This window comes from Dermatophagoides farinae, chromosome 2 (assembly GCF_024713945.1).
Source record: "Dermatophagoides farinae isolate YC_2012a chromosome 2, ASM2471394v1, whole genome shotgun sequence".
Classification (NCBI taxonomy): domain Eukaryota; kingdom Metazoa; phylum Arthropoda; class Arachnida; order Sarcoptiformes; family Pyroglyphidae; genus Dermatophagoides; species Dermatophagoides farinae.
Genome location: NC_134678.1, coordinates 620,224 through 630,023, shown reverse-complemented (window position 1 = coordinate 630,023; position 9,800 = coordinate 620,224). Strand labels below are relative to the sequence as shown.

The window sequence follows — 9,800 nt, the reverse complement described above, 5'->3', positions numbered from 1 at the left end:
TTTTTTTCGTTTGATGATTCAATTCGGACAACCCAAAAACACAACTATAAATAGATGTGGATGGAGACCTTATAATGGTAAGGGCTAAACCACCCTCCACCTCTGTTTGATCCGTTAAATAACCAGAAAAAACTGAAAGAAGAAAAAAATGTTATAACGGTTTTGTTGGGTTTGCTCGTGCAAATGATCTCGCGAACACCAGATGTTTATTTTATTCGTCTGTGTGTGTCTGTGTCTGTGTGTTTGTGGTAACGGTTCCAAATATTGTGAACAATGAATTTTTCAAAAATTTTTTTTTTGTTTCATTTGTTCATTCGATTGATGGCTGTATGTAATATTTGATTCTCGTATACGTTTTTTTTCTAGTCAACACACTGTGTTCAATTCATTATTTAAATGACCAAAAAATTTTTTTCAATTGTGAATATTCATGAAATATGAAATTTATAACTAGTAAACATTCTACATCGAAAAAACCATTATCAAATGCATTCATTGATGATTGGCAATGGAATCGTGATGATCGATCAGATGCGGTATTTATTCTGCTGGTTGTTTTAAAAAAAATTTTATTTTAATTTTTCTTTTTTTTTTTGACCAAAAAAAAAGGTTCGAATTTCCAATAATGGACATATCGCATATTTTCATATCGATTGGAGTAGCGGAACGGCTGCCGTACGTGGAAATAAACCAATCAATATATATCCGAATCGTAAATATTATTGGGAAGTATTATTGAAAGATCGTATATTTGGCACTAGTATGATGATTGGATTGACAACATCAAAGGCAAAACTTTATTCCAATTCTTATATTAATTTGATTGGTGAAAATAAATTTGGATGGGTAAGTAGAGAGCCACATTTTTTTTTATTTTTGATAATCGATTGTTTTTTTATTCAATTTTCAATTCACATAAACACACACACAGGGTTTATCACATAAAGGTCTTTTATGGCATAATAATCAATGGCGTGAATATTCGAAACCATTTCATGAGAATCGTTCAACATTGATCGGTTGTTTATATGATGGCCAAAATGGTACACTTACATTTTATAAAGATGGTGAATGCCTGGGACCAGCATTTCAAGATCTTCATTTGATTGGTGATAATCTTTATCCAACAATTAGTTCAACAGCAGCTCAATCACAATTTATATTAACAATGGCCAAACGAGAATATTTAAATCTACAAGATAGGTATGTGTGATATATGAATGATCTATTTTGATTTTTTTTTTTGAATTTCTTTACCTTTTTTTCCAATTTTTAGATGTAGACATGTTTTACGACAAACATATTCATTTGAACATCAAAATCTAAATCAATGGCAACAAATTCTACCGAAAAGAATTTTAGAATATCTTGTACTTGATGAAGAATCTGTAGAATTTTCTAGTCAACATAAGAAATTGGTCGGTAAAATCATGAAACATAGATAAAAAAAAATCTAAATAGAGTGAGTACAACAACGAAACTTGTCATGATTCTAGTCAGAATATTTATTCATTTTATTCATTCATTCATCATTGAAATAAATTTCAAATTCCACATACAAAGTAATTTCAGTAAAAATATAGATTCAATTCAATTCAATTCAATTATTATTATTATTATTATGTAAAGCTTTAGCCATAAACAATTTACCAATATTTTGTGTAGAATATAATGATGATTGTTGACAGAAATTGTGTGTCTGTGAATAGTTGAGAAGATTTTCCAAATGCTGTAATGGTGTCAATTTAAATGATTTCAATAGTTTGGCCATTTCATCTTCAGTCATCGGAGGCATTTTTGCCAATGATCGATTCATATTTTCTCGTGCAATTTCGTGCTGTTTAATAATTTGATTACGCAGAGTCGATGTTTGTTTATTCAAATCTTCCACTGATTTTATATGTGATTGAAGACTTTTTTCCACTACAGAAAATCCACCAATATCCAACAATTGACGGCCAGCATCGATGGGCATGTCTTCATCAATTTCCAATAATAGTGCTTTGCAAAGATGTGAATTACGAATAATGATGGGAATTTCTTCGAAAAATTTTTCAAATGACATTTTATTCTGTCGTAATGTTTCGGGTTTAAAATCACTTTCTTTACAAAGATTCATTGCCGCTTTTGTAAGACGATAAGCTTTCAACGATAGAAAACCACGTTGTGCACGAATTGGATCGAAAAGCAAAACAATAGATTCTTCAATTGTTCCTTGATACATGTACTGGGAATCGATTGTTTCAATTTTATTCAATTGACTACCATATGGACTACATTGATACCATCCAACTTGTAAATGATCGACATTCACATTTTTCAAATAACGTATCATAGTATATTGATATTCGGCTGCTTCTTCATTATCTTCATCATCATTTGATCGTGGAAATGGAAAACAATTGGTCACTTCCAATACATTGTCAAATACTAATCCCAATAGTACGCCTTGTGCTTCACTTGAACTACCTTCTTCATGACAATGTTTAATGATTTTCAATACAACCAAACCATCAATGTAAACACATTTTATTGGTGATTCTTTTGGGCCCTGTTTATGTTGTTGTTGTTGTTGATGATGATGATGTTGTTGTGATCGACGATAATTATGAGAATACATGTTTTTTTTTTAAAAATAATTGAAAGAAAAAACCAATTTTTTTCGCAAAAAAATGAGCTCACAAACACAAAGAGAACGATAGGAAGTGTTAGCGAGATGCTTCGGCTTTGCCAACACATGCCCTTTTCTGCTCGACTGAAAACCAAGTTTATACGATGAGTGTGTATATGTGTCTATTCATGTATAAACTGGGCTATTTTTCGATTACAACTCACGAATTTGATGATTACAATCGACAGAAATTTTTTTTTTGTTTGTTCTTCATTGTCAAATTTTGGGATAATATTGTGAAAAATAAAAAATGTCAAGACAACATCATTGTGATCATAATTGTAATGGACATAATTCATTGGATGATGCCGATAATCTTGGTATCCTATATAGTTTGTATTCGAAAATTGATCTTTCAAAATTAGAATGTCTCAACGAAACTGTTGAAGGTTCGGGTAAACTTGTTTTCAAACCATGGGAAGAACGATTGAATATGGAAAATGTATGTTTTTTTCAAACTGAAAATATTGACTATTGATTAATCGTTTTGTTTTGTTTATATAGTTTGTCGAAAGTGATTGTGATGAAGAATTATTATTTAAAATTCCGTATGTACCAGTGTTCTCTCATTCATGTTTCACATGATTTATTGTTTTTTTTTTGTTGTTTGAAAAAAAACAGCTTCACTGGTAATATCAAACTGAAAGGAATCATTATAATTGGCGGTGAAGATGAATCTCATCCATCACGTTTACGTATCTATAAGAATCGTCCTGATATGAGTTTCGATGATGTAAGCGCTGAAGCTGATCAAGAATTTGAAATTATGCAAGATCAAACCGGTACATTGGAATATCCATTGAAAATTGTTAAATTTTCCAATGTATTTCATTTGACTATTCATATACCGAAAAATTATGGTGCTGACACCACTAAAGTTTATTACATTGGTCTACGTGGTGAATTTTCGCCAGTAAGTTTTCAAATAATCAAATCATTCGAATAAATATTTTGTTTGTTTTTTTTAATCTCCAATAAACAGGCAAATCGTGATGCCATATTGATTGCCAATTATGAATTGGCACCAAATCCAGCCGATTGCAAAAATGGCATTGAAGAAACAATGTTTCATCAGGTTCACTAGGAGAAAATGTTTTATTTTTTTTCCATATGAATGCATATGTGGATGGCAATAATAAAACTATATGTATCTGAATTTACAAAAGATTCGTTAATTTCGATAATATTCTTTATATTCAATATTACTGGGCTCCAGTATTTCTTTATCACGAAGATTAATCAGCCAACCTGGTTGTAGACCGAAAAATATTTGCCTAGTACTTTTTTTCATCAACATCATTGGATTGTCATGGTCATCATTTTTCAATTCATAACCATATTTTTGTGCCAATAAAATACGTTCCCTTTCCACGTCTTTTGGATCGGCAAGGTAACCACGATTTTTTGGATCCGAATAATAAGCATATGCATCTTCTGTAGGTAGACCACGTTTTGGTATTGGTATGCCTTGTTGAAAAAATTTCAATGGATCCATCAATGCCTGTACGCTTTTAATATCAAAATAACCGGTAGTTATTCGACCACCATTCCTTTCGATAGCAGCAATTACCGGTTCACTTGTATATTGTACTTCAATATTGATTTTACTGCAAAAAATATCCAAACCTTGATCGGTAAGATTAACACCATAATGTGAAAGAAATGGATCGATACGATAAAATTGTGAATTACACAATGATGCTAAATCAATCGGTAATGATGGATCAATTACACCATTATCAATTAATGTTTGTAGCTGATATAAACTAAGTGGTGGATATTGACGTCGATGTCTATCATCAGGATTAAATATTCGGTCAAATTTTTCATCATCATCATCAATGGAATTTAAATTTACCCGAAATTTCTATAATAATTTTCAATCGGTATTTTCATATAAAACGGTGTACGGCCACCTTCATATCCAACTGGCCAAAAACGTCTTCTTTCACGATTACTTTTATTGATTGTACGTTCTTTTCGAGGATCAATTCTTGGCTATAATTTAAAATGATTAAATATTACTAACAAAACAAAACAAACCAAACACACACACAAACCTTTCGTTTTAAATATGGATTTTTGACCAGATTGTTCAGACTAACACGTGGCAAATATTTAAGAATTTGAAGCGCTTTTTCTGATGGTGAATTCATTCTTCTTTTTTTCCAGTATTCTTTGATTTTGATTTACAAAAAATACACACACAAAAAAAAAATTTAGAATTAAAAATTCTGCTTCACGCGTGCACACACACACACACAGATGTTCACAGTGGTTGTTCATAATGTACGGAATTTTTTTTTTAAGAATTCAAAAATTCATTCACATTCAAAACACTTGAAAAAAAATCTTTGACAACAACAACAACGATAATAATCATCATCATCAATTCATTGATATGTTTCTAATGTAAACATTTTAACACGTGCAACCCATGACACACACATGAGCCCAAAAAAGAAAACGCGTGGCCAATTTTTTCATTGTTTTGATTTGGTCTTATTCATCTCTTTTTCATACTTTAAAAGGTTGACTTTATTATTTTACCGTTCGATGATGATCGGTTTTTTTCGGAGAAAACAAAAAATTTAGTTACATTCTGCTATCGGTCGATCGATAGAGCGAGAACGAAGATGAAAAAAAACCGGATCAAAAAAAAAAAAAAAAAAATCTCAAGTACCACTTCTTTTCAGATATTAAAGAATTGAAAGATCCAGTACAAAAACAACAACCAGCCTATCGACCGGCCAAACGAATGATTTGATTCGATTCGATTCGATTTAAAATTAAATAGTTGCCATCAAATGAAAAAAAAACGGTTATTATCGTCATCGTTATAGCTAATTTTCTTCTGGGCAAAAAATAATCATCATCATCATCATGGTTAATCGTCTAAATAAACAAAAAAAAAATGACGAAACAAACAAACAAACGAACGAAAAAAAATACCGCATCATAAAGCCTTCAAGTGTGTAGTATAAAAATAGAATGAAAATATTTTCCGGAATTTTTTTTTTCATTAAATTTCCCACGTTATAAAATGAATCTTTTGTGTGTGTGTGTGTGTGTATCGGTGTCGGTGTCGGTGTTTATTTACCATTCTTTCATTGTGTCGTCGTTTTGATAAATCCATTGATTTGAAATTTTTTTTTTTTTTTTGCTTGGATTTGTATTTGATCTAATTTTTTCTTGTCTTCATTTTAAAAAAAATTTCCTTTAAGATATATTTTTTTTTAATCCAACTAGCTGCTGGCATATATATAATTAAATAATAACCTTAATCCTTGATCCTTTTTCAAATCCTTCTGTTGCTGATGCTGTTTTCATTTTATTTTGTTGTTGTTCTCATTTTGATTTGACCATGTTCAACAACAACAACAACAACGGCAATGATAATGATGACATGAAATTAATTGTTTTTTTCGAAATTCAAGTTTTTTTTCTCTTTCTATGTCGGTGTTTGTTGGAAATTAAAATTTTTCTTCTTGTTTTCAATGATGATTTGTTGTAATGATAAATTGGACAAAAAACACTCACACACACACACAACAAAATTATGCAAATTATTTTATAGAGATGGAAATCAATAATTTAACGCATTGATTTGAAAATTACGAAAAATTTCGAATGTTTTGCTGTTGTTGTTGTTGTTGTTCCGATTTCGTGGTGATGGACGATTGTATCGATTCGAACACAATCGAACTTTGATGATGATGATGTTTTGAAAAACACGAGTGAACAACATTTGTCTGAGTTTGTGTCAAATTATTTGTAAATGTTCATGATGACATATATCATTTACCTTTATTGTGACCTTTTTTTCGATTATATAATGTTTCCTATATAAAAATAGGGAAAAAAATTTTTTTGGATAAAAATAGCCACCACCACCACCAGCACCAATATTCATTGTTTATCAATGTTGCTATTGAACGATTTTTGTTGAATTGAATTTTTTTTTCTTTTATTTTCACAGTGTTTGTTCTGTTGTTTCATTTGTGTTTGTGGTTCATATGTCATTTTTTTTTGCATATTGGTTTTCTGTTCAAATTGTGATTCTATTCTCTCAATCCATAGGTATGTGTTTTTCATTTTTTTCTTTTGTTTCTTTTACTACTGCTCTATTACATATGATCCTCGCCAACCACAACACAACACAAAACAACAATGAATGAATGATCTCAATGTTCACCAATATCCATCTTTATTCAGATGGATTGAATTGCAAAATAAAACTTTGAATATCAAAAAAAGAAGAAAAAGTTTATCTTTCATCAAACATATAGTCTTTATTATAACGAAAAAAAAAATGAACAATGGAAACGAAAACACAATGTTCCAGAAAAAAATATGCTTCGGCCATAACAATACAATAAAAACATGTGATGATGGACGACATTTTAATTTTTTTTTTTTTTTTTTTTTGATTCATCATTATAGATTATTTAACAAGTTAATATATAAAACATGCATCCAGCCAGCCATGCCCATTATTAGTGATTTTTATTCTGGTGATGATGATGATAATTTTCTTGAATAGATTCATGAATTCCTGAAAAATTCTTTATCTCACTAATAATAATAATGTTTACACTGTAAACATTAGACATTTGATTTCAATTTTTCAATTCTCAATGCGATGAATAATAATGGGCATAACGTCATTGGATAATGTCGTGTGTGTGTGTGTGTGTGTCGCATACGTTCATTTTTCTTTATTATGTTTCTCTCTGTCTCCTCTCAATTATCGATCAGATAGATATATATTTGTTGGTATCCCGCTTGTATATTATAACAAAGAAGATGAGCAGCCAATATGTTTGTTCGTTTGTTTTGTTTTGTTTTGTTCGTGGGAAAAAAATAACTAGAATTTTTCATTTTCATTTTATGATTGAATGAATGAATGCCATCATTGAATGGAATCATCAGGCTAATTGATTTGACCACATTGTCGTTGATGATGTGATGACAATAGAATATTGTCATTGTTTGTCGGTAGTTTGCTTTGCTTTGCCTTGTGTGTGTGTGTGCGTGTCTGTTTGTGCGTGTGTTTTGTTTGTTTGTTTATCATGTTGTTGAAACAATCGTTTTTGTTTTTTGGAACAAATTTTTTTTTGGCATCAACAAAAAAAATCCCTTGTGTAATTACAATTTGATAATGATGATGATGATGATAATAATGATTATCTCATTGATTGATTTTCGATTTTAGATTTTTGAATATTCCTGTGAAAAATCAAAATTAAAATAAAAATTTCCAGTAAAATAAAGTCTCAATGGACCAGCTAGCCAACCAGCCAACCAACAAAAACCAAAATAAGCAACAAACAAAACAAACGAAATTCATATGAAACGCCTGAAGCCATCATCATCATCATTTGGAACATCATCTAAATCGACAACAAACAGCGACAAGAATCGAGAGATAGAAAGAAGAAAATGAACAAAGAAAAAAAAAATACAAGCGACAAAATGCATTTTTTTTCCTTGTATACTGCTGAATTTTATCTGGCTGCTGCTTCTTGCCATTTTTTTTTTTGATTGATTTTTTCTTTATTTTCATTCCATTCCATTGCCAAACTAAACACGAATGAACATCATCTCTATATAACATCTCTCTCTGTTTGTGTGTGTTGGTGACACTAAAAAAAAAGAAAAAATGACCAATTTCATGTCATTTCTTTGGATGGATCGCAAGCGAGCAAGTAAATATCATCATTATTATCATTTGGCACCAATTTGACGAACACGGTACAACATTCACCAAATAAATGATAAATGAAAGTGCCCACGTTTTTTCTCTATTATTCTGATAGTGGATCCACCAGATCCTGATTGGATTCTGTGTGTGTTTGTGTTGGAAAGATCCATTTTCTTTTTGGAGCTCAAACACACACAAATGTTTGCTCCAAGTAGAACATCATTTTCTGTTTTTATTTTTTTTTTTGATTTTTTTTTCATTTCCACCAGTAGTTTTCTACTACATTTGAATTGAGTTTTGAAAATTGGGAATCGATGGTTATAGTGGAGCGAAAAAAAAATCCGTATTACAATCATCGAACCGATCCATGGAAAAAAAACGAACCAGGAAAAAGCGATGTATACGTACGTACTGCCTACACTGCTTGCTTTTTCCAGTTCTCTTTCGAATATTTTTCTGGTGGAAAAATTTGCTCCCGGCTATTTGTCTCTCTCTATCGCTCATTCGATTGCTTTAGCTTGAATTTTGCTCTTTCTGTTCATCATCATCATCATCAGCAACGTTCCAGAGGAAAAAAAAAGTTCCAAGTTCAGTATTTCTTTCTCCAATGATTTGGTTGTTTCCAAAATTTTTTTTCTTTTTCATTCTCTTTTTTTTTGCTCGCTTTTTTTCCATCATTTCATTCAGTTGTGATTGTTGTTGTGTTTGTGATATCATTTGGTTGGTTAAAATAGTAAATCGTCGAGATATAGAGCAATAGCGAGAGAGAGAGAGAGAGATAATCATTGTTTCCACAGCCAACCAATATATATTGTGGATCCATCCATTTAATCATTTTTTTTTTTTGGTTTTGCATCCAATATCCTGTATTGTTCCTGGATTCTGTTTTTCTTGCCCTAGATGTTTATTATTCATCCTATTTGTATACGTAGATAGAGAATAATTTTAATTAATTTTTCTATCATCATCATCATCATCAAGTTGTATCAATTATTTTGATGGAATTTCTTTCTTTTTCTTTTTTTCCATTCTCAATAATTGACAATGTCATTGAATTTTTTTTCCAGACCAAGAACCAAACATCACCATCGAGATGCTTTTGGCTTTTTTTTAGCATTTTCAATAGGAAAAAATTTTTTCTTCTTCTGCAACCAAAGATTCTGCCGCCAGCTTTTTTTTTTATTTTTTTTTTTATTTATTCGTCGGAAAACGCAGTCTCTGTTGTTTTTGTGTGTGTTTGCTGTGTGTGTTTGTGTTGTGCATTGTTGTGGTGTCATAAACTCCGCCTCAAGTATAAAGCCATCAGCCAATTGTAAACGGGTATTTTTTTTTTTGTCAGTGCAGTTTTGTTTTATTTTTATAGAGGTGCGCCATAGGCAAAATCTAAATATCATATGATGTCAGATGATGATGATGATATCATCA

The 9,800-nt window shown here is 30.7% G+C and overlaps 4 protein-coding genes across 6 annotated transcripts; 2 read left to right on the top strand and 2 right to left on the bottom strand.

Annotated features, from left to right (window-relative positions):
• Positions 1-17: 17 nt before the first annotated feature.
• Positions 18-1,594, top strand: SP555 (SPRY domain-containing SOCS box protein SP555). 2 transcript variants are annotated; one of them, XM_047062490.2, is made up of 5 exons: positions 18-77; positions 367-536; positions 610-846; positions 932-1,203; positions 1,277-1,594. In XM_047062490.2, the coding sequence occupies exons 2-5, from the start codon at positions 438-440 to the stop codon at positions 1,443-1,445; spliced, it is 777 nt and encodes a 258-aa protein (XP_046918446.1). In that variant the 5' UTR covers positions 18-77; positions 367-437; the 3' UTR covers positions 1,446-1,594. The 2 variants fall into 2 exon arrangements, with proteins under 2 accessions (XP_046918446.1, XP_075591874.1); XM_075735759.1 differs by lacking the exon at positions 18-77 and having other exon boundaries at positions 336-536.
• Positions 1,482-2,726, bottom strand: eIF3h (eukaryotic translation initiation factor 3 subunit h). Its single transcript, XM_047062486.2, has one exon. It carries the CDS (start codon positions 2,618-2,620, stop codon positions 1,601-1,603), a length of 1,020 nt encoding a protein of 339 aa, XP_046918442.1. The 5' UTR covers positions 2,621-2,726; the 3' UTR covers positions 1,482-1,600.
• Positions 2,727-2,825: 99 nt separating this feature from the next.
• Positions 2,826-3,836, top strand: LOC124498699 (PITH domain-containing protein GA19395). The gene is made up of 4 exons (XM_047062491.2): positions 2,826-3,113; positions 3,176-3,219; positions 3,293-3,584; positions 3,654-3,836. The coding sequence occupies exons 1-4, from the start codon at positions 2,922-2,924 to the stop codon at positions 3,753-3,755; spliced, it is 630 nt and encodes a 209-aa protein (XP_046918447.1). The 5' UTR covers positions 2,826-2,921; the 3' UTR covers positions 3,756-3,836.
• Positions 3,751-4,950, bottom strand: mRpL15 (mitochondrial ribosomal protein L15). Of its 2 annotated transcripts, none has more exons than XM_075735758.1 (3): positions 4,726-4,950; positions 4,530-4,669; positions 3,751-4,464 (listed from the first exon to the last, which is right to left on the bottom strand). In XM_075735758.1, the coding sequence occupies exons 1-3, from the start codon at positions 4,825-4,827 to the stop codon at positions 3,843-3,845; spliced, it is 864 nt and encodes a 287-aa protein (XP_075591873.1). In that variant the 5' UTR covers positions 4,828-4,950; the 3' UTR covers positions 3,751-3,842. The 2 variants fall into 2 exon arrangements, with proteins under 2 accessions (XP_075591873.1, XP_046918444.2); XM_047062488.2 differs by having other exon boundaries at positions 4,732-4,947.
• Positions 4,951-9,800: the final 4,850 nt, after the last annotated feature.

What these genes read in the sequence shown, in the direction of transcription:
- eIF3h (XM_047062486.2), bottom strand. Translation starts at nt 2,620, where the DNA reads ATGTATTCTCATAATTATCGTCGATCACAACAACATCATCATCATCAA.
- LOC124498699 (XM_047062491.2), top strand. Translation starts at nt 2,922, where the DNA reads ATGTCAAGACAACATCATTGTGATCATAATTGTAATGGACATAATTCA. An exon ending in AACGATTGAATATGGAAAAT is followed by an intron (nt 3,114 to 3,175) that starts GTATGTTTTTTT and finishes TTGTTTATATAG; the next exon opens with TTTGTCGAAAGTGATTGTGA. An exon ending in GAATTATTATTTAAAATTCC is followed by an intron (nt 3,220 to 3,292) that starts GTATGTACCAGT and finishes GAAAAAAAACAG; the next exon opens with CTTCACTGGTAATATCAAAC.
- SP555 (XM_047062490.2), top strand. Translation starts at nt 438, where the DNA reads ATGAAATTTATAACTAGTAAACATTCTACATCGAAAAAACCATTATCA. An exon ending in GTGAAAATAAATTTGGATGG is followed by an intron (nt 847 to 931) that starts GTAAGTAGAGAG and finishes ACACACACACAG; the next exon opens with GGTTTATCACATAAAGGTCT. An exon ending in TATTTAAATCTACAAGATAG is followed by an intron (nt 1,204 to 1,276) that starts GTATGTGTGATA and finishes TCCAATTTTTAG; the next exon opens with ATGTAGACATGTTTTACGAC.
- mRpL15 (XM_075735758.1), bottom strand. Translation starts at nt 4,827, where the DNA reads ATGAATTCACCATCAGAAAAAGCGCTTCAAATTCTTAAATATTTGCCA. An exon ending in ATTTAAAACGAAAGGTTTGT is followed by an intron (nt 4,670 to 4,725) that starts GTGTGTGTTTGG and finishes TTTAAATTATAG; the next exon opens with CCAAGAATTGATCCTCGAAA. An exon ending in AATTATTATAGAAATTTCGG is followed by an intron (nt 4,465 to 4,529) that starts GTAAATTTAAAT and finishes TCCTGATGATAG; the next exon opens with ACATCGACGTCAATATCCAC.